A 22,938-nucleotide genomic window follows, 5' to 3' on the forward strand; every position below is an offset into this window, starting at 1 on the left:
AACAGGGTACCTTAAAGTATGAGAGCAAAGGTTGTTGGTGATGAACGAATGATGTTACTATAACCTTCCCAAATACCATCACCTGACCCTCATATTAAAATGCATTACATCCATATAGGTATAGGCATTTGTTCTATTTTACTTTTTTTTTTTTAATTCTATCTCATTATATGAACAAATAATAAACATATTAAACATCATTATTATGACTACCTATCAACTGTAGCATTTTGATACATTAGTATTATCCACTAGTTATTAGTAGCCTATAGTAGCTTAGTCGCCTATGTAATAGTTGACTAATAGTAATAGTATTCTGATAGTAGTAATAATGTTAGTAGTAGCCTTATAGTAGGCGTGTAGCCCTTGTGAGTAGAATCATTCATAAGCTACATGTGGGCTATCCAAATGTCCATATACTTTCAAGTCGCACGCTTTTTACCCCAGTCCAGCTACCAAGCACAGAGTGATCATAATAAAGACGTCACTCTCTGAGCCAGTTAAGTGCGCAGCTTTTAACTGTACAACTTCAATTTCAGCATGCTTGCGGACGACATAGGAATCTTCGGATCCCATCGGCGTGTGAACACAAATACACGGACCCTATTATTTACTCCGCGTCCGTAGCGAAGAAATCCGTATTTTATGGTGGATTTCAAACGGGGAGTTCAACGCTGTAGTGGCGAGCTCAAGTCGCTACAAATAAGAGGACACGAGGATCCTTAAAGGTATTTCTAACTGCGACACTGTATCAAAACTGAACATGTGTGCGCGCATCCCAGAGAAGCGCATTAGAGATATCACATTATAATGTTATTGGTTGGGCGTGAAAGCTGTCCATTGCGTAAAACGAACATAATTGAAATGGATAGGCGATGCATCAACGTATGTGACTTCTGTTATCGACTGTTGGTGTAGGATTCTAAGGGTGTAGGATTCTATGGAAGGCTAATGCCTGGTACGGTTGATACGACTCATTTGCCCTGAAAACGAAAAGCCTTTACGCAGCGCGACATTTATTTTGCTTCTCACCAATCCCACAACATTTTTGTGGGATAGGGTTATAGAATTCTGCAGAAGAGGTTATGAAATCCTGGAAAAGTGTACTACGCACTTAGCTGCTCTGTTTTCATATTGGTTTTCAGAAGAGAAACGCCCACTTTTACTAATGTTGTATGTGTAGGGGAGAACGTGTTTTTCAGACTGCCAAATGGTCTAGGTATATGACAAGTTTGACGTGCTTGAGGTTTCACTTTATTATAGGCCCGTTATTTTATGATTCCGTTGTTCTAGTCCCACATGATAAGTGGCACATTGTAGCGCTGACCAGGATGCACTGGAAGGTGTTTAAAAAAAAAAGCCTTTTTAATGCAGTCCTTGGTGCTTTTGCTAACAGAAGGGGGCGGTGGTTCGCTCACGCACAAGCATGCAGAAGTTGGAGTCATGCGTTTCGTTTGGCTGTGTGTGTGTGTGTGTGGGGGGGGGGGGGGGGGGGGCTGAATCACTTCTCTTACGGGAAGCTCTTGGAAAATTACTTTTCCAATTGCCATTGATGTTATCACATCCCAGATCCAAGTAAAACGTGTTTTTGGAGTTAGTCACAAGCAATTCACACACCACATTCACACCAACAGTGATATCCATCTTTAATACTACTTCTAACAACACAAAAATTGACCCTGAAGAATCAGTGAAATAGAAAAGTGTTCTTTAGCATGATTGACCAGGGCACTTCCATGTGTTTTGTCTTTGTGTCAGTGCCAGTAACTCCAGTCATTTCTATCATTGTGCGGGACCATGGAGGAGGCTCCAGAGGCCCCTGTCTCAGACCCAGTCCCGGCCCTGATCCCAACCCCAACACCTTGTCCTGCCTCCAACATACCCTCCCGTAGCCTGTTGGAGTGGAGGAAGAGGGTGAAGTCTGAGTACATGCGCCTCCGTCAGCTGAAACGCTTTAAAAACGCAGAGGAGGTCAAGGTAAGGATTTTGAGCGAGAGAGATTGTGTGTATAGGTATTACAAACTCTTCTTACATTTCCTGTCTTTTCCAGGCCTTGTTCATGTCCAACCGGCAGAAGATAGAGGAACGTACCAACCTGCTGAACGAGGAGTGGTCCAAGCTGAGGATCCAGTCAGTTCCCCTGTCTACCCCAGGTGGAGCGCTACCTGGCAAAAAGGTGAGCGAGACAAAAGGATAGAGAGACATACAGTAGGAGCCGACTCATCACATTTTCTGGCCTATCCAGACAAAGCAACGATTTCCTGTGCCAGTGAACCTCGTAGCTGCGCTTGCAATAGCTCTTATGAAACGGGAGTGTCTAGCAGATGCAACAATAGCAGTTTCATCTCACATTGATGTTCTCAGATGGATTTATAGCTCTCAACAGGAAAAAATCTAAAATAATTTTGGAGAATTGAAACAAGACCACTTTCTCTTGGTCACAGATGGACAAAATCACTTAGTGCTTAAATATGAGGTTGTAACGAGTCTGCACCAAATACTTAAATACATGTAATGTTGTCTTTGAAAGATTTAATTGAAATACTTTAGAATTCCTTTCATTCCTATGGAGGACTGCTCCTACTGCGGAGTGCCAATATGGCCGACCGGTGGCTTCAAAGCCTCTCAATGGCCAATACATAGCACCAGCAATCCAGGAGTTGTAGGCATTGTTGGTCTGCACACATTTGAATGGTGTCTCTGGATTGCCCAGAGAATGTTTGTATGATCACATTTATTTTACAGTTATAAGAAAAGTGAAATCTTACAGTAAGTCATTTATAATTTGATTGTTTCAAGCCCTATTGTGCCACTTTTGTTGAATAGGAAAAAAAATAATATCAGATTTTTCATAATTTTTGTGCAATGTACTTGAGTTTGTGTCCTCAAAGGGGAGTACACCTTTATAAGGTTTGTTCTAGACCTTTCAACATTTTTGCAGCACTACCCGTTATTATTTATGGCCATCTCATGAAGAAGATTTACATTTGTGTATGTGTATTTAAGGAGAAATCTACATTTTGGCCATTAACTAGCCCTTTAAAGCCCATTCTGACTCCTGCCTCATTAACCAGGCCAGGGTCTGCTCTCCTATCAGGCCGACAGAGGACTGTGATGTTTCATCCCTTTTCAGGGAGATGCTGAGCTGCCAAAAAGGGTTCATGAGGCTGCCTTACTGAGGTCAATAACTAAACTCTCTCAGAACCTATGATGAAAACAGCCTGGAGGCAGACAGAGCAGCATCTTGTGTTCCTGAAATTCTCACTATGCTCTTCTCTAGTGTCTTGGTATTTGTTTCCTTGTTCATTTCAGAGTAGTGTCAGTGGATATAGCATTGTTTTTATCCATTTGGGTAATAGTAGCCTACCTGTTGGTTATAATCCAGTGCTGGTCTGTCCTCCTTTGTCATACTCACCCATCTGTCTCTGGTCCAATCACAGTTGTGCATGGTGGAGTTTGGCTTCCCAGCGTTTAAAGCTCAGGCGGTTGCCATGCGGCCCCTGACGACCGTGGCAGGAATCCCCTTCATGTACTCCTGGTCCCCTCTGCAGCAGAACTTCATGGTATGGGGCTTTCCCGACAACACACACACATTCAGTATACACTACCGGTCAAAAGTTTTAGAACACCTACTCATTCAAGGGTTTTTCTTTATTTTTACTATGTTCTACATTGTAGAATAATGTAAATAATCAAAACTATGAAATAACACATATGGAATCATATAGTAACCAAAAAAGTGTTAAACAAATCTAAATATATTTTATATTTGAGATTCTTCAAATACCCACCCTTTGCCTTGATGACAGCTTTGCACACTCTTGGCATTCTCTCACCCAGCTTCATGAGGTAGTCACCTGGTATGCATTTCAATTAACAGGTGTGCCTTCTTAAAAGTTATTTTTTTGAATTTCTTTCCTTAATGCATTTGAGCCAATAAGTTGTGTTGTGACAAGGTAGGGGGGTATACAGAAGATAGCCCTATTTGGTAAAAGACCAAGTCCATATTATGGCAAGAACAGCTCAAATAATCAAAGAGAAATGACAGTCCATCATTACGTTAAGACATGAAGGTCAGTCAATACGGAACATTTTCAAGAATTTTGAAAGATCCTTCAAGTGCAGTCGCAAAAACCATTAAGCGCTATGATGAAACTGGCTTTCACGAGGACCGCCACAGGAAAGGAAGACCCAAAGTTACCTCTGCTGCAGAGGATACGTTCATTAGAGTTACCAGCCTCAGAAATTTCTGCCCAAATAAATGCTTCACGGAGTTCGAGCAACAGACACATCTCAACGTCAACTGTTCAGAGGAGACTGTGTGAATCAGGCCTTCATGGTCAAATTGCTGCAAAGAAACAACTACTAAAGGACACCAATAAGAAGAAGAGACTTGCTTGGGCCAATAAATACGAACAATGGACATTAGACCGGTGGAAATTTGTCCTTTGTTCTGGAGTCCAAATTGGAGATTTTTGGTTCCAACCACTGTGTCTTTGTGAGACGCGGTGTGGGTGAACGGATGATTTCCGCATGTGTATTTCCAACCGTAAAGCATTGAGGAGGAGGTGTTTTGGTGTGGGGGGTGCTTTGCTGGTGACACTGTCTGTGATTTATTTAGAATTCAAGGCACATTTAACCAGCATGGCTACCACAGCATTCTGCATTTATACGCCATCCCATCTGGTTTGGGCTTAGTGGGACTATCATTTGTTTTTCAACAGGACAATGACCCAACACACCTCCAGGCTGTGTAAGGGCTATTTTACCAAGAAGGAGAGTGATGGAGTGCTGCATCAGATGCCCTGACCTCCACAATCACCTGACCTCAAACAAATTGAGATGGTTTGGGATGAGTCGGACCGCAGATTGAAGGAAAAGCAGCCAACAAGTGCTCAGCATATGTGGGAACTCCTTCAAGACTGTTGGAAAAGCATTCCAGGTGAAGCTGTTTGAGAGAATGCCAAGAGTGTGCAAAGCTGTCATCAGGGCAAAGGGTGGCTATTTGAAGAATCTAAAATATAAAATATATTTTGATTTGTTTAACACTTTTTTGGATACTATATGATTCCATCTGTGTTATTTCATAGTTTTGATGCCTTCACTATTATTCTACATTGTAGAACATGGGAAAAATTAAGAAAAACCTGCATCACTTCCGGCCGTGATTTGGAGTCCCATAGGGCGGCGCACGATTGGCCCAGCGTCGTCCGGGTTTGGCCGGGGTAGGCCGTCATTGTAAATAAGATTTTGTTCTTAACTGACTTGCCTCGTTAAATAAAACAATTAAATAAAAATGGTTTCCTAGGTGGAGGATGAGACGTTCCTCCATAACATCCCCTACATGGGAGACGAGGTGTTGGAGCAGGACGAGGCCTTCCTGGAGGAGCTCATCGACAACTATGACGGTGTCCATGGAGACAGAGGTGACCTGCCTACCTACCTAGACTAGGGATATCATAATTTCTGTCCTGTTTCGATTACCCACACTGTCAGTCTGATCTATCACAGAGTTATATTATTGGAGACGTGGGGGTTAGGCATGCTCCAGGATGTCACCGGTACAGTACGTGCGTTGCTGTGTGCTGCTGGGGCAATCTTAATTGTTTAGGGGATATGTGCTGACGTATATTGCATGATGTCATCAGTAGGTGCTGACATGTTGACTGTGTGGTTTGTCTCCCAGAGGGAGGGTTCATCAACGACGAGGTCTTTAAGGAGTTGGTGGAGGCCTTGAGCCAGTACTCCGACCAGGAGGAGGAAGAGGAGGAGGAGGCGGCGGAGGAGAAAGGGGGGAAAGAGGAGGAGGAGAAAGGGGTGAGGAAGAGCGCTGGGGAAGGGACTGAAGAGGCCAAGGTGGGCCCCACAGCCTTCTTCAGGAGGAAGAGGAGGAGTGTCATAGAGGGTAAGTGTCCTCCAGAGTCTTTTGACTGAAAGATGGAACCACAACTAACACAGTTGCTCATGTCTCCTAGATGTGATTGGATGCTTATCTAACAAAAGGCAATACGTGCTGTTTTCTATATGAGTCACTGGTTTTACTATGCTGGACTATCTGAAGGGAAATGTGCACGCTTATTTGTATTTGCTATAGACTTGTCCTCTTACTCTTATCAGTGGCATGAGAGAACAGCAGGTACAGGTCAGGTTGATCACTGTGACTGTACCCCATGTTGTACAGGAGCCAGCAGGTCGCTCTGTCCCAGCACGGTGGCACTGCCTGGCATTGTTTACATAGAGACTGTCCCAGGGACAGACAGGGTGGATGGGGGAACATGTTTGGTCATAACACCAATACAATACGACCAGGTTCTGGTTACAAGGCCCTTTGACCTCTGGCACATAGAGAGCACCAGCGATTATGGGAACTGGGGGGGGGGGTGACACTCACATAGAGAGATACTGTGGCATCAGACACTGTCACTCAGTATCAGAACACATCAGTATGACAAACACCCATTGGTACTCTCTCAATACACAGAGCACATGGACAAATAGTCCTTCTCAATATGCTTGGGACTTTGCTATCGTTCCAATATGATTGCTTACATGGTAAAAAGTGCAAATACAATTACATATCAAATTTTATTTGTCACATACACATGGTTAGCAGATGTTAATGCGAGTGTAGCGAAATGCTTGTGCTTCTAGTTCTGACAATGCAGTAATAACCAACGAGTAATCTAACCTAACAATTTCACAACAACTACCTTATACACACAAGTGTAAAGGAATGAAGAATACGTACATAAAAATATATGAATGAGTGATGGTACAGAACGGCATAGGCAAGATGCAGTAGATGGTATCGAGTACAGTATATACATATGAGATGAGTAATGTAGGGTATGTAAACATATAAAAGTGGCATTGTTTAAAGTGGCTAGTGATACATGTATTACATCAAGATACAGTAGATGGTATAGAGTACAGTATATACATATGAGATGAGTAATGTAGGGTATGTAAACATTATATGAAGTGGCATTGTTTAAAGTGGCTTGTGATTTAAAAAAATAATACATTTTTACATTGTTAAAGTGGCTGGAGTTGAATCAGTATGTTGGCAGCAGCCACTCAATGTTAGTGGTGGCTGTTTAACAGTCTGATGGCCTTGAGATAGAAGCTGTTTTTCAGTCTCTCGGTCCCTGCTTTGATGCACCTGTACTGACCTCGCCTTCTGGATGATAGCGGGGTGAACAGGCAGTGGCTCGGGTGGTTGTTGTCCTTGATGATCTTTATGGCCTTCCTGTGACATCGGGTGGTGTAGGTGTCCTGGAGGGCAGGTAGTTTGCCACCGGTGATGCGTTGTGCAGACCTCACTAACCTCTGGAGAGCCTTACGGTTGTGGGCGGAGCAGTTGACGTACCAGGCGGTGATACAGTCTAACAGGATGCTCTCGATTGTGCATCTGTAAAATTTTGTGAGTGCTTTTGGTGACGAGCCAAATTTCTTCAGCCTCCTGAGGTTGAAGAGGCGCTGCTGCGCCTTCTTCACCACGCTGTCTGTGTGGGTGGACCAATTCAGTTTGTCCGTGATGTGTACGCCGAGGAACTTAAAACTTTCTACCCTCTCCACTACTGTCCCGTCGATGTGGATAGGGGGGTGCTCCCTCTGCTGTTTCCTGAAGTCCACGATCATCTCCTTTGTTTTGTTGACGTTGAGTGTGAGGTTATTTTCCTGACACCACACTCCGAGGGCCCTCACCACCTCCCTGTAGGCCGTCTCGTCGTTGTTGGTAATCAAGCCTACCACTGTAGTGTCGTCTGTAAACTTGATGATTGAGTTGGAAGCGTGCATGGCCACACAGTCGTGGGTGAACAGGGAGTACAGCAGAGGGCTCAGAACGCACCCTTGTGGGGCCCCAGTGTTGAGGATCAGCGGAGTGGAGATGTTGTTACCTACCCTCACCACCTGGGGGCGGCCCGTCAGGGAGTCCAGTACCCAGTTGCACAGGGCGGGGTCGAGACCCAGGGTCTCGAGCTTGATGACGAGTTTGGAGGGTACTATGGTGTTAAATGCTGAGCTGTAGTCGATGAACAGCATTCTCACATAGGTATTCCTCTTGTCCAGATGGGTTAGGGCAGTGTGCAGTGTGGTTGCGATGGCGTCGTCTGTGGACCTATTGGGGCGGTAAGCAAATTGGAGTGGTTCTAGGGTGACAGGTAGGGTGGAGGTGATATGGTCCTTGACTAGTCTCTCAAAGCACTTCATGATGACGGAAGTGAGTGCTACAGGGCAGTTGTCGTTTAGCTCAGTTACCTTAGCTTTCTTGGGAACAGGAACAGGTGGCCCTCTTGAAGCATGTGGGGACAGCAGACTGGGATAAGGTTTGATTGAATATGTCCGTAAACACACCAGCCAGCTGGTCTGCGCATGCTCTGAGGACGCGTCTGGGGATGCCGTCTGGGCCTGCAGCCTTGCGAGGGTTAACACGTTTAAATGTTTTACTCACGTCGGCTGCAGTGAAGGAGAGTCCGCAGGTTTTGGTAGAGGGCCGTGTCAGTGGCACTGTATTGTCCTCAAAGCGGGCAAAGAAGTTGTTTAGTCTGTCTGGGAGCAAGACATCCTGGTCCGCGACGGGGCTGGTTTTCTTTTTGTAATCTGTGATTGACTGTAGACCCTGCCACATACCTCTTGTGTCTGAGCCGTTGAATTGTGACGCTGCTTTGTCTCTATACTGACGCTTAGCTTGTTTGATTGCCTTGCGGAGGGAATAGCTACACTGTTTGTATTCGATCATGTTTCCGGTCACCTTGCCCTGATTAAAAGCAGTGGTTGGCGCTTTCAGTTTCGTGCGAATGCTGCCATCAATCCACAGTTTCTGGTTTGGGAATGTTTTAATAGTTGCTGTGGGTACGGCATCGCCGATGCACTTGCTAATAAACTCGCTCACCGAATCAGCGTATTCGTCAATGTTGTTGTTTGACGCAATGCGGAACATATCCCAGTCCACGTGATCGAAGCAATCTTGAAGCGGGGAATCAGATTGGTCGGACCAGCGTTGAACAAACCTGAGCGCGGGAGCTTCCTGTTTTAGTTTCTGTCTATAGGCTGGAAGCAACAAAATGGAGTCGTGGGCAGCTTTTCCGAAGGGAGGGTGGGGGAGTTAGAAGTTAGAATAACAATCGGAAGCGGAAGTTAGAATAACAATGATCCAGGGTTTTACCAGCCCTGGTTGCACAATCGATATGCTGATAGAATTTAGGGAGTCTAGTTTTTAGATTGGCCATGTTAAAATCCACAGCTACAATGAATGCAGCCTCAGGATATGTGGTTTCCAGTTTACATAGAGTCAAATGAAGTTCGTTCAGGGCCATCGATGTTTCTGCTTGGGGGGGAATATATGCGGCTGTGATTATAATTGAAGAGAATTCTCTTGGTAGATAATGCGGTCGACATTTGATTGTGAGGAATTCTAAGTCAGGTGAACAGAAGGACTTGAGTTCCTGTATGTTGTTATGATCACACCACGTCTCGTTAATCATAAGGCATGCCCCCCCCCCCCCCCCCGCCCTTCTTACCAGAAAGATGCTTGTTTCTGTCGGTGCGATGCGTGAAGAAACCAGCTGGCTGTACCGACTCCGATAGCGTGTCTCGAGTGAGCCATGTTTCCGTGAAGCATTGAACGTTACATTGGACATTGGCGAGAAGTATGCTCGGGAGCGGTGTGCGATGTGCCCGTCTCCGGAGCCTGACCAGAAGACCGCTTCGTCTGCCTCTTTTACGGCGTCGTTGTTTTGGTTGAGTTGCTAATTATCTGCTCTTTGCTTTTCTTCTCACTACCTTCCTTAGTGAGGGACTTGGCTGCCAAAAAGAAGATCCCGCATGATAAGATATTCACGGCCATCGCCTCGATGTTCCCCTACAAGGGTACGACGGAGGAGCTGAAGGAAAAGTAAGAAAAGTGCCCAACAACTGTGCTGTGCTTAGCCGAGCGTTGCTTAGTGTTCACCATGGAGATGGGAGCTCTCAGGGAGATGCTAATAATGCTCTCTGCCTTCTCTCCTCACACTCAAAAGAAAAGTTGTTGCATCCCTGTCTGAAAGGGATGGATAAAGTAATCCTTCTAACCCCCCCCCCCCCCCCCCCCCCCCCCCCTTAAAAGATTTAGATGCACTATTGTAAAGTGGTTGTTCCACTGGATATCATAAGGTGAATGCACCAATTTGTAAGTCGCTCTGGATAAGAGCGTCTGCTAAATGACTTAAATGTAAAGGCCTTTTTCTTATAAAATACCGCAAACTAAACACTCACATCCAAATCCACCTGCAAATGAGCATAGGCCAGGGGTCGGCAACAGGGCCCCCCAAAGTTTTTAGTAAAACAAAGAATAATGATGTTTTGTTTTTCGTAAAAAAGAAAAGGACTGTAAAATCACCAGGAATTCAGCAAAATATTTGTTTCATTTAGGAAATCTGTTCCCAAGTATTTCCACACAAAAAAAATGTACTTGATCATGTCTCAATGTAATCAAGGTATGAAATTATTGTTATTTCCAAATGCAATTTATTTCTGGGCTTAGTTGTGGTCTATTTGCAATGTACAAATTATTATAATTATGTTCCGGCCCCCCAACCATCCTCTCCGACAAAAATCGTCCAGCGGCTGAATCTAGTTGCCTACCCCTGGCATAGACCTACTTGAGTCAGAATACGGCTACTTACTCTAGTTTCCCACTTCTACTGTATATCATGCCATATACCATGCTCATACAAAATACAATCCTAATACAAAGTTATATTATGCATGGTAAGGCTATGTTTTGTTTTATCCCCTTCTTCCCCAAATGACACCTCCCTAGGTACAAGGACCTCCTGGAGCCCCCCAGCCCTGTAAAGCTGCCCCCCCTCTGCACCCCTAACATAGACGGGCCGTTCGCCAAGTCTGTCCAGCGGGAGCAGTCCTTACACTCCTTCCATACGTTGTTCTGCAGGCGCTGCTTCAAATACGACTGCTTCCTCCACCGTAATGTGTCCTATGGGTTTACTCTTTTCTCTAACTTTCTGTATCTCTCTCTAACTCTCGCTTTCTCTCTAACTCTCTCTGTGTTTTTAACCTATTGACATCTGTCAACATGTGGCTTTTCCTCTGGATTTCTGTTTTTCTTTTTTCTCTCTGGAATCAACACGTCTCTAGTGTTATAATAAATGCATTATTACATATTTTCACGATTTCATCAAAATCAATGAATCGTAGCCCGTTTTTGGGCTCATTCAGTCGTTTTTACCTGATAAAGTATAATTCAGTTTTAAAATAATTATAAAAAGTACCGTTTGTATTCCCTAAAAAAACATTGAAAATGACACTGTTGCTGCTTCCTGTTGTCACGGCTTTTTGATTTATGGCCGAGTGTCAAAACACCGGTTTTAAATGTCCAAATTCATAATCAATATGCTGAAATACTTGTGATATTTTGAAGACCAATACATAAAAGTTACACCCTACACACACGTGTCACACATGTTCAGAATACTTGTATTTTGCTAAATGGTTAGTGCGTTGGGCCAGTAACCGAAAGGTTGCTGGATCGAATCCCCAAGCTGACAAGGTAAAAATCTGACGTTCTGCCCCTGAGCAAGGCAGTTAACACACTGTTCCCCGGGCACTGAAGGATGTCGATTAAGGCAGCCCCCCTCTGTGATTCAGAGGGGTTGGGTTAAATGCGGAAGACACATTTCAGTTGAAAACATTCAGTTGGACAACTGACTAGGTATCCCCTTTTCCCTTTCCCTAAATTAGCACCTTACAAACTGCACACGTACTAATATTTACCGAGCGGTCACTCAAGAATGGAATTGATGAGCTTGTTCTACTAATCAATAGCGCACGCATATTAATCACTCACATCGATATTGTATTGAAATCAATTAACTGGGACATTAACCGTGGCGATATGTACCATTAGCACTCTTCTACCAGACAAACCTCAATGAACTTGGCTATACAACATATATATGTCGAATGATGACAACCTGTCGTAGCCATTTATCAAACTATTTCTCTGTGAGAAAATGATTTTGGTAGATGGCCAATACGGAAAAGGATTTATTTTTTGGACTGGATAATTTCAACAAATCACCACCTCATCATCGGTTTCTAATAGCAATAGGGGTTGGCTTTCATTTGAATGATAGCTTAACCCTCAAATCCATTAATACATGTAATGCCAGAGCGCCCAATTTTTTTCTAGCCACCGTGGTCTGAAAATGACAGCTGAGTTCTAAGTCCCACAAAGGACTGGCGTGTATGATAAAAACCGTGGCAGTGTCCAAAATATCTGATTATCAGCTGTTGTCAGTCTCAAAATTATTCTCTTCCTCAATAGTGTGTAGCGAATTCTACTAGATGAAAACCCCCAAGTTAGTATGACATCCTGGCATTTAAAGCATACAACATTTTCAACATTTAAAATACTATCAAACATTCTTTTTTTGCATTCCCAAAATGCCTACTATTTAGAACAAGTATGGGTATTGATCTGTTTTAAGCAATTGATTTTATGAGATTATGATGACTATCAACTGTAATACTAACATCACCCATCTGAGGTAAAAAGGATGTGTATTTCCTGCAATTCTTGTGTGGTAAAAACGTTAGTATGTGTAATGTAGTAACACATTCTGTCCACCATTGGGAAATTAGCATAATGTAACCTAATTAAATATGTGAAAGTAATTCAATATTTTAATATATGATAATAGTAAATGTAGCAGACTCACACATTTTTACAACAATGACATATATTTCTTCCTACTTTAACCATGGAGAGAATTTATATGCTCCTAAGCACAATTTAACCAGGTGCTCTAGACTAGAGTGTCCATAGGGTCTGTGCAGCAGGCAAAATGTGTTATGTCCCTAGTATTACTGTTCTACTAACATACAGTATATTGTTACTATCAGTATACTAATAGTATGTGTCTTTCCAGCTTTTCACGCTACGCCTAATGTTTACAAGAGGAAGAGCAAGGAGATTCGCATGGAGACAGAGCCCTGTGGTCCGGACTGCTTTCTGCTACAGGTGTGCTCAGATCCTCTACGTGTCCTCTGTGTTTAACTCTGCCCGACAACAGACAGACAAGCCAATGATGACGCTCTGATCCATTCATCCCTCCTTTAACACTCTTCTACCTCTTCATTTCCGTCCCTCTCTTCCTCTCTCCCTCCTCTAAAGAAAGGGGCCAAAGAGTTTGCAGATCAGGAGATGCTGCGCTCCCAGAGGCCCCGGCGGCGGCGGCGACAGCCGCGCCCTCCCAGCTCCAGCTGCCCTGGCCCGTCAGGCACCACTGAGGAGGCCAAGGAGGTGGATAGTGACCACGAGACCACCAGCTCCTCAGGTAGCTTGGGGAAACACTAGCATTATAAGGGACAAGACAGATCAGTAGAGCACCTGCTGGGTGTCGACAAATGGTGGCAATTCAACATGTAGAATCGTTGGGAAATGAACAGAATATGACGACCGATGTTTTGTGGTCAGAGGCGATAGGACGGCCACCCACTGCGCACGGCCGATTTTCATGTTAGTCTGTCTGGTCCGTAAGTACTTTAAGAGACAACTATGGGGAAGACTAGCTTTTAAAGTACTATTCATAGGTTGCACCTGCGTCACTCGGTCGCGTCATGCATCTAAAGTTAATCTGGCGACATCAAAATGATGACAAAAGGTTTTTATTTATTTGCCTTCTTTTTTAGTTGCATTGTGTTTCTAAGCCACTGTAATTCTCTAGCTAGCAATGAGGAATCTGCCCAGAAGCAGTCCTCTTCCAGGCGTCCGGAACTGATTGAATTGGCCCGGAATCGGGTGTCGGACTCGGCCCGGAATCAAAATGAATGACTACCCAGAATCGGGCCGTTTCCATCTACCAGAATTCAGACGACTTTGTCGGCATCTTACCAGAATCCCCCCAGAAGCAGCCCGACGCAAATGTAAATAAATGTATACAAAATTAGTAATTTGAAATATTACTATTATACATTTTATACATACAAATTATACCCATCCACAAAAAAAACATTTTGTGTCAGAGGAAACACCATACACCTGGTGACCGTGTCAGCGTGCATGCGCCTGGCCCGCCACGGGAGTCGCTACAGCGTGATGGGACAAGAACATCCCGGCCAAACAAACCCTCCCCTATCTCGGATGATGCTGGACCAATTGTGCGTCGCCTCATGGGTCTTCCGGTCGCGGCCTGTAGCAACGCAGTTTTCACTACGATGCAGTGTCTTAGACCGCTGCGCCACTCGGGAAGCTCCATCCACAAAGTTTATAATGCTTATCAATCGCCTTCCACAAAGTATCACAATACTAAAATACTACACGGGACTCCTAAAGAATTTAATTTAAATGTTAATTGTATTTTTTGATCACAGAAACAATGAGAAAATATGGACAAATAAATAATGAAATGTTAATTATATAAAGCAGCGCGTGTAATCATCTGCTAGAGAGTAGCCACAATCGGCCCGGGCCCCAAGTAATACATTTGGGCCAGATAACTCACACCGGAATCGGCCCGAGCTCAATCCCCACATCCTAGCCATAAGCAATACTGCCGAAGGCGGACTCTCAGCCGGAATCGGCCCAGATCCACTGTGCTAGCTTGGGGCACTTTTGATTACATTTTCATCAGCGCTCATTGACAATACATCGAGTAGGATGCTCAGTTCGGCATCAGTCCAAAACGAACGTTCAAAACAATATTGTGACGAAAGATGCCACCCATGAATAGGAGACTACCAGCTTCCTGTCTTCTCAGGTAGGAGAACACTAATGCCTCAGCTGCTACGGTACTACAGTATATCTGTCATACCTCAGTGTATTAATGACAGAATGGATCGACTAAGTTCCCCATAATGCTCATCTGCCAGAATGGTTCATGTGTGCTGAATGCAGTACATCAGAAAGAAGAACATTGGCTGAAGAATATATATATATTTTTTTAAACCATTCACTCTCACTCGCTCTCCAAACACAAGAATCCAACCATGGGTTTCAGCTCCAAAACCAATAGATTCTTCACTCAGCCTCTCCCCCTGGTTTCCTCTTTCTGTTGACAGACTCATGTGGAGAACAGTGGGAGGGAGAAAGAGCAATCTCCTCAGGCTCTCGTTTTCTCTGTCTTAATCATTCACTCATTCACTCTCTCTACTGTCTCTCTCTCTTGCATTCCGTTTGGAAGGAACTCATATCTGTACTGTGATGTCACTGCAGCTCTTCATTTTGAAGATAGACTACTGACTTAAGCTGGTGGCCCAGCGGCCGTCCCCTCTAGCTCAAATCATGTGTAAAAACAGATTGATGAGCGGACTAATAAGCATTCCCCAGTCATAGCATGTGGTCACAGTAACACAGCCTTGAACCTGTTGCCAAGCAACATGTTGCTCTCTGCCTTTGGCAGTGGGTGTATGTGCATGAGTCTCAAATGCCCCCCCCCCTCTGTGTGTGTGTCTGTGTGCGTGCGCATGTGTGTGTTTTTGGGTACGGTCAGAGAGCAACTCTCGCTGTCAGACCCCCACCAAGCTGTGCCCGGGGGAGGAGCACGGGGAGCAGGTGGGACCTCCTGTCCAGTGGAGTGGGGCTGAGGAGTCTCTGTTCAGAGTGCTGCACGGAACCTACTACAACAACTTCTGCTCCATCGCTCGCCTCATCAGCACCAAGACCTGCAAACAGGTGAACCACCAAGATCCTACACCCACCAGATGTTCATATACTCTATTGATACGGCAATTAAAGCAAGTCTCCTGGACAACACACAAATGACCACAACACATTACAGACTAGTACAGACCGACAAGACAACGAAGTGGTGCGGTGACTGTGTTGTAGTGTGTTGGCATTGATACAAGTGTCGTAACACATAATACTGTGTGGGAAATTGGGATGATTACAAATGGAATGTAAACAACATAAATTAGGACTTTTACGACATGTACATGACATCTTTGTTATTCTCCGAGACTCTGTCACGGTCTCCGGGCTCAGACGGCTTATAGCAAACGGATCCCTTCTGAGCTGAGGTATTGTGGGGATGTTATGTGTCTCTAATATGGGGGAGTTATGGGAGTATTGTATGGGGAGCATATTAGGCCTTCTGATCAGATTTACAAAGCTATTGAGAGACACGTTCCAATCCTCCAAAACAAAACGGAGAGACAAAGACCGAGAAACAAAGAGGGCGAAGCGCGACGACAGAGATCCGCCACAGACATTGCAAAGTAGCTTTGCCCCCTGCAGCAGCATCCCGTCCCCCAACACAATGCCAGTGTGACTCTATAGCATGGCCTTGTTATCCCTCAGAGAGCCTGTGGTTTGGCTGGATGGAAACACCGCTGCTACGAGCCTCCCAGTCCCTCCCTCTGCGTAATGTGTCTGTCTGTTTTAGGGAGGAAGCCAAATCTGTTTTTTTGGCAGGCAGAAGTGGTTTGGGGCTTTGCGGGTGTGTGTGGGGAGTGGGATGGCGGGGAGGTGTGTGTGTGTGTGTGTGTGTATTACGCTGAGATGGTGGTGGGTTCTGATAGGGGAGGAGAGGGCCGTGTGTTTTATGGAGTAATCACATGCAGCGATGCGCTTCCCAGCTTAATTTGAGAGACACTCAACTACACAATGGGACCAATTCCAGAACCACACAACATTCTGCATAGTTGTGTATAGTTGCCTCATATCTGTGTGTATGCGTGTAGTGTATGCGTGGACAAATATGCCTGCATGTGTGTGTTTAATGTGTGTGTTCCCTCTCTTCTTCAGGTGTATGAGTTTGCTGTGAAAGAGGTCCTGATCCATCGTGTTCCGTTGGAGGATGGTGGCAGCGCCCCTCAGAAGAAGAAGAGGAAGCACAGGCAAGATGGCCGCCGACTTTTACACTCACTCACTCCCAGTCCCTGTTGCAGCATGACCTCAGGAATGTAGTGAGAATGGACCCTGATACACAGATCAGTGGGAGAAAAAGATTAAACCGTACAGAAAATGAAAGTAACTGCTCTTTTTCAAATACCTTTGTACAGAAATAGACATGATTATTGAAAGTGTTTTTCATTTCTTTCTGTAGGTTATGGGCAAAGATACAGCTCAAGAAAGGTGAGTTCTTCACTTGACTGAAGTATTGAAATAGTCAAATTAACATTGTCAAATGCCTTTCTTATACACTAATTCAGAATGATGTATCTGCTCATTGTATAATTAAAGCCTTTGTCCTCTCTAGATAACTCATCCAATCAGGTGTACAACTACCAGCCATGTGACCACCCGGACCAGCCATGTGACAGCTCCTGTCCCTGTGTGATGACCCAGAATTTCTGTGAGAAGTTCTGCCAGTGTGAGCACGAGTGTGAGTGTCACCTTACTCAAACACACATCCACTGCTACCACCACGTCCTAACACACACACACACCACTTCCCAACTCGTACAGACCCTTTGCAGAAGTCCAAGGCATATAAGTGTAAAAACAGACATATTTCAACACGTACTGAACATTCCTTCCACTAAACTGGCTGTGGTAAATGTGTACTACAATTACCTGCACTGACAGCGAGAGGTTTCACAGCTCAACTCTGTAATGGGAATAGGAATGTGTTCACAGGACAATTCTGCTGAAGACTAGCTCTCTTTTACTCGGTGGATAAAAAGGCCCTTTTGACAGGCCATAATAGACAGTGGAACAGTGTGTAAGACGATCCTACTCCTCGCTGTGTGTTCGCAGGATAAGCTGTCCTCTGGCAGGCAGGGTGTGGTTAGCGGCATGGGCATCTGTTCAGCATGGGGCCGTGTTCACAATGCTCTGACACATTCATCCCAGGAGAAATGAGCCTGAACCGCTGGGCCCACGCACTTCCACAAATGGCCACAGGGAGGAAGGAATGGAGAGAGAGAGACTCTGAATTCACAGCTTTGGCTCATTTTGTGTTCTAATAGGAATACAGTTCTCCCTCCCCCCTCCCTGGTTCTGACAGGAAGCAGCGTATGGAGGGTTTTATGTGTGAGCTCCACAGCCCTGGAGAGGAATCAAAGAGATGTGACAGGCACAGTGCCTGAGCTACAACATCCATCCCTACATTTATACGAGACAGACCGCTACAACTGAACACTGCTCGGTGATGCGCGCACACACAGCCACACAAACTGTAGGGAAGAAGACTTAGGAAGGAGGAGAGACAAGACTAATGTTACTGCTTTGGTTATGGAGTATTGTCCTCCAGCTAAACCTGTTGGAGAGGAGAGGGACATTTAAGTTGTCTGCTGCTCGTTTTCCTTCTTCCTCTGCCCGGAAGGCTTTCCATTACTCTCAGCACAGCTGTATTTCAGCATAGCTGCCAGCAGAGGTCAGTGATTGATGAGTTACATTACAGAGCAGCAGCTTTTTTACCGTTGAGGCAGCGTTCATTAATGAAAATGCAGTTGCCATTCGCCACACAGCCACAGAGAATTCTGTTACAAAATAGTTTTCTAGTCCACTGAGGCATATAACTGTTACCGCAGTATGTTTCTATGCCGTTTCTAAAAGCGACTATCAACCTCTCCGCTGAACGTTCCCCTGTCTGACTCTGAACACTACCCTGGGGTGTTACGTTGTTCTCCAGGCCAGAACCGTTTCCCGGGCTGCCGCTGTAAGACCCAGTGCAACACCAAGCAGTGTCCCTGCTACCTGGCGGTGAGGGAATGTGACCCAGATCTGTGTATGACCTGTGGAGCCGCAGACCACTGGGACAGCAAGGTAGTCTCCTGCAAGAACTGCAGCATCCAAAGGGGGCTCAAGAAGGTAGGCCAGTGGGTCATGTTCCAGTCCAAAGGAATAGAAAATAGAAGCTAGCTTGATAGCTGATGATGTGCTGTATCTGAATTCAGGTCGGAGTCAGAACCCATATTAACATACTTATGACTTGCTGAGGAATAAAAGGCACAGTTGTATTATTCCGGTGTTGTCTTGTCATTTTTGCGTAAATGTCAGCCAACTTTAACCTCTAACCTCTGACCTCTCCCAGCACCTCCTGCTGGCCCCCTCAAACGTGGCAGGGTGGGGCACCTTCATCAAAGAGTCAGTTCAGAAGAATGAGTTAATCTCAGAGTACTGTGGAGAGGTGAGGCTACATAAAACTGTTGAACGTAGCTTTCTTTATCCTGTAATGGGGTATAGTTGGATGTGGGGTTTATACCGTATCAGTATGCGTTTGTATGAATGTCTTTGTATTAATGTATAAAACATTTAGTCTGACCATCACACTCTGAAACTGTCTGTGTCTGCAGCTAATCTCGCAGGATGAGGCGGACCGACGGGGGAGGATCTACGACAAATACATGTCCAGTTTCCTCTTCAACCTGAACAATGGTAATAATATCCTTTAAAGGACATCACAGTCGCTGTGTTCTGTGATCGCTGAGCTGACACTGTCCCTGTAATGTCTCAACAGACTTTGTCGTGGACGCCACAAGGAAAGGGAATAAAATCCGATTTGCGAATCACTCTGTGAACCCAAACTGCTACGCTAAGGGTAGGATCACATAGAAAAATACAAAGCCTGTTTTGTGGAATGATTTGGTTTGGTGACGTGTACAAATCAATGATGTGATGGCTGTTGTTGCAGTGGTCATGGTGAACGGAGACCACCGCATCGGGATCTTTGCCAAACGGGCTATCCTACAGGGGGAGGAGCTCTTCTTCGACTATAGGTAGAGCCTTGTGGCCATGGGAACACTGGAGCCTCCGATACAACACGGTATCGCAGTCCTTCTTTGGTTGTCTCTGATATTTGTGGGATGACTTGCATTTCTTTTACACTGATGCTTCACACTGTCCTGACTCTCTCTCCTGCCCCTTACAGGTACAGCCAGGATGATGCCCTGAAGTATGTGGGCATAGAGAGAGAAGTCGACATGGCCTAGCATTAACCTGCCGCATTTCAACCACCCGCACTGACCCCTTGCTGACTGACACCCCCACCCCCCCCTCCGCCACCTGGTAATGCTTTTGCTCCTCCCCACAGTGCCACAACAAACGGAAGCTCTATTGGCCTCTGTGAAACATTCACCGTAATGGAGGAGAATTAAAGTCCATGATCTATGTTACTGACTAGTCCCCCATTGACAACAGTGCTGAACGGTTTTCTTCTCCCTTTTTGACAATTTCCTCCTGCTACCACATCAGTGAAATCACTTCCTCTCTGTATGACGCACTTCCCCACTGCTTTATCACTCACCTAGCGAAACTGTGTACGTGAAGCTCCTGGAACGAAACAAGCAATTAGAATGGCAACTAAATCTACTATCTACAGTATATATTCAATGTATCGCTTATACTGTACCATCAGCCTCACAGCATTGTTGTTATTTTCAACATGAAAACATGCTGTGTGTTGTTCTCTCTGTATTTTTGTTACTGTACTCACATCTATTAACTGTTGCTTGTCCTCTCAATGAGCAACGCTAGCTTTTAGCCTACAGCGTATCTATTAACAGTGCAAGACAGCGCATGTGTTGTCTTTTGGTTTAAAATTAACTGTAAGCACATTAGCAAGATAACTAGCTTTTATTTTCAAATGCAGCTCTATGGAGGAACTCAGTATTCTGTCATGCTAACTTTCCTGTTACTCAGAAAAAGCCTCTTCCTGGTAGCTTTTTGGAGGCAATGCTAAGCTCACGATAATGCTAAAGCTCTGTATCTGACCTGTCTCTGTGGCTATAGCATCAACACCACACCTTCATACATAGTGAAATAACTTACTGTGCATTTATATCAATGTTCTTCAAAAAAATATGCCGTACCGTACGAGAAACCGACTAACTGAATGTGAACTCTGAAGTGGTGGTTGATGGGAGATCTCATTCCTCCTTTAGTTTGACAACTAGTCACCTGTGGCATTGGTACTCAGTGATATGTATACTTTATGAAGAATTTGCCATTCAGTTTACATGAGCGTCAGCTCTTCTAACTCCAAAAAGACTATATTCGTATATATAAGAACCATGAACACTATAGTCTTCCCTGAACTAGCTGCGAGTGCCAAATGAATCTAAACTGAAAGAGAAGGGTTGTCATTATGATGTTTGTACTGTATATAATGGACAGGACTGTGTTACAGGTAACCATTTTAAGGTTATACTCGCCACGGGAAAATAAAATAGGAAAAATTATGTTTTTTTGACAATTTCAATTTTCAAGTGCCCCACCTGTATGTTGTGTACATATAACCATCCATCTGATCACGTTGTCACACTATATAAAAGTGAATTGTGGAACTGACATCCAGGTGTGATATTCACCCAGGATTTTATCCTTAAGTCCAAAACATTTACACCCACGACAAGATGAGATCTTTCTGCACCGAGGTGACTGAAACTATATGGAATTTATCGTTATGTACAACTTATGCCTATGAAAATAAAACTTTTAACTTTATACATTACAATATGCATCTTGTCGTTGAGTACCATTGTCATTCGGATAATTCTGGTTTCCTCCAGGGTTTAAATGTGGAAGTGGGGGAGTGCTATTTGGGGGCTAGGATGAGTCAGGGTTGAACATACCCTAGCCTCAACCACAACCCTAAATTTAGCCTCAACTACAGCCCTAACCCTAGTTTGATGTCCACATCCCGGTTCAACACTAATCCACAACCCTAACCCTAGCTACTATATCCTACTTTACTTTTTGAATACCACGAGCTTGGATTCAGGTAACACCAACTTAATTTACCCACTGGTTTCATCTTAGGTGTTCCAATTTGTCTCTATACCAACATGGATTTATTATGACTGTACACCAGACAGACACATTGTGCCTTTGTTAACAGGTAAAGGGAAAATACACCATTTGAATTTCCTTCAGAATTCTTTATTGAAGTGTCAGTTTGGTTTTGCTTTGATTAACATAGTAATGGTCATTTACAGTGAAATTATTACAAAACAAAACCAACATAACAGAAAGGGAGAAAAAAAAAACTCCACGATTTCAGTGTGGTCACAAACACCAAGTCCTGCAGTCGGTCACCACCTTCAGCAGGGTTTTAAGAAACCTGAAACATCCGGTTTTCAGGGATACAGCATCTTCAACCTAGCTTCTTATCCCCCAGAAAACCAGATGTGGGGACCCCGCTCAGGCATTTACTTTACACCTGCTACATTAGGTCATACAGTCACTAACTGTCTGGTGCCTCCTCTTGCAAGATTCTATAGGGTAGCGACCCGCAGAGGGGTCTGACCCTCTTAGACTCCCCTGCCTGCTCCTCCCTCTAGCCTGGCCCTAGCTCTGTCTGTAGGCCACTCCTCCACTGTAGGGAACAATACTAGTCTGTCATATGATGACACCCTGCTTGTAGGATGGACAGAATCCTCGTCTCCTTCACCCTTGTGCTCACTCCCTCAACCCCTTATTACATTTGAGTCTCCTTTACACAGAGAACCTTAGCTGCTCACCCTGGCGGTCACCCTATAGGGATGGCCAAGTTGATCCGCGGCTAAGTTGATATTCCACTCTTAGGAAAAAAAAGTGCTATATAGAACCATAAATGCTTATTTGGCTGTCCCCATAGGAGAACCCTTTGAAGAACCCTTTTTGGTTACAGGAAAGGGTTCTACCTGGAACCCAAAATGGTTCTCATATGGGGACAGTTGAAGAACCTTTTTTTCTAAGAGTGTACGGTAGGGAACTTGCTATAGACTGCCAATCAGCACAGATCTAAGAGCTGAGGGTGTCACACAGTGTAGTCAAGTTTGTGGTCATACACACATCCTTAAAAATGCTGATATTTTGACCTGATGAAGATTCGGATCGAAACGTTGTCAATAAAGCGGTGAATTGGGAGCATAAACAATGCTCTGGCCTTCCTGTTCTTTTCAGTGTAGGTCCTGATTACCAAAAACTGTAGAGCAACATCCGAGTAGGGAGGAGCCTGTCTGGACAGCACCCAATCACTATCTGCTCACTGTTCTGCTATTGGTGGA

At 44.6% G+C, this 22,938-nt stretch overlaps 1 protein-coding gene across 2 annotated transcripts; it reads left to right on the top strand.

Moving 5' to 3' along the window:
* The first annotated feature begins 440 nt into the window (after nt 1-440).
* LOC120036107 (histone-lysine N-methyltransferase EZH1-like) lies at nt 441-21,401 on the top strand. Of its 2 annotated transcripts, none has more exons than XM_038982586.1 (20): nt 441-728; nt 1,759-1,977; nt 2,051-2,176; nt 3,441-3,563; nt 5,309-5,426; nt 5,687-5,905; nt 9,796-9,898; nt 10,805-10,968; nt 12,933-13,024; nt 13,178-13,340; nt 15,495-15,676; nt 16,751-16,842; nt 17,052-17,080; nt 17,205-17,330; nt 18,582-18,760; nt 18,984-19,079; nt 19,246-19,327; nt 19,410-19,490; nt 19,584-19,668; nt 19,821-21,401. In XM_038982586.1, exons 2-20 carry the CDS (start codon nt 1,798-1,800, stop codon nt 19,879-19,881), a joined length of 2,301 nt encoding a protein of 766 aa, XP_038838514.1. In that variant the 5' UTR covers nt 441-728; nt 1,759-1,797; the 3' UTR covers nt 19,882-21,401. The 2 variants fall into 2 exon arrangements, with proteins under 2 accessions (XP_038838514.1, XP_038838520.1); XM_038982592.1 differs by having other exon boundaries at nt 442-728; nt 19,584-19,715.
* Nucleotides 21,402-22,938: the final 1,537 nt, after the last annotated feature.

Source organism: Salvelinus namaycush, chromosome 3 (assembly GCF_016432855.1).
Source record: "Salvelinus namaycush isolate Seneca chromosome 3, SaNama_1.0, whole genome shotgun sequence".
NCBI classification, from domain to species: domain Eukaryota; kingdom Metazoa; phylum Chordata; class Actinopteri; order Salmoniformes; family Salmonidae; genus Salvelinus; species Salvelinus namaycush.

Bases quoted from the DNA above. Each gene is read 5' to 3' on its own strand.
- LOC120036107 (XM_038982586.1), top strand. From the start codon at position 1,798: ATGGAGGAGGCTCCAGAGGCCCCTGTCTCAGACCCAGTCCCGGCCCTG. The intron at 3,564-5,308 runs GTATGGGGCTTT...ATGGTTTCCTAG, and splicing joins CTCTGCAGCAGAACTTCATG to GTGGAGGATGAGACGTTCCT. The intron at 17,331-18,581 runs GTGAGTGTCACC...GTTGTTCTCCAG, and splicing joins CTGCCAGTGTGAGCACGAGT to GCCAGAACCGTTTCCCGGGC.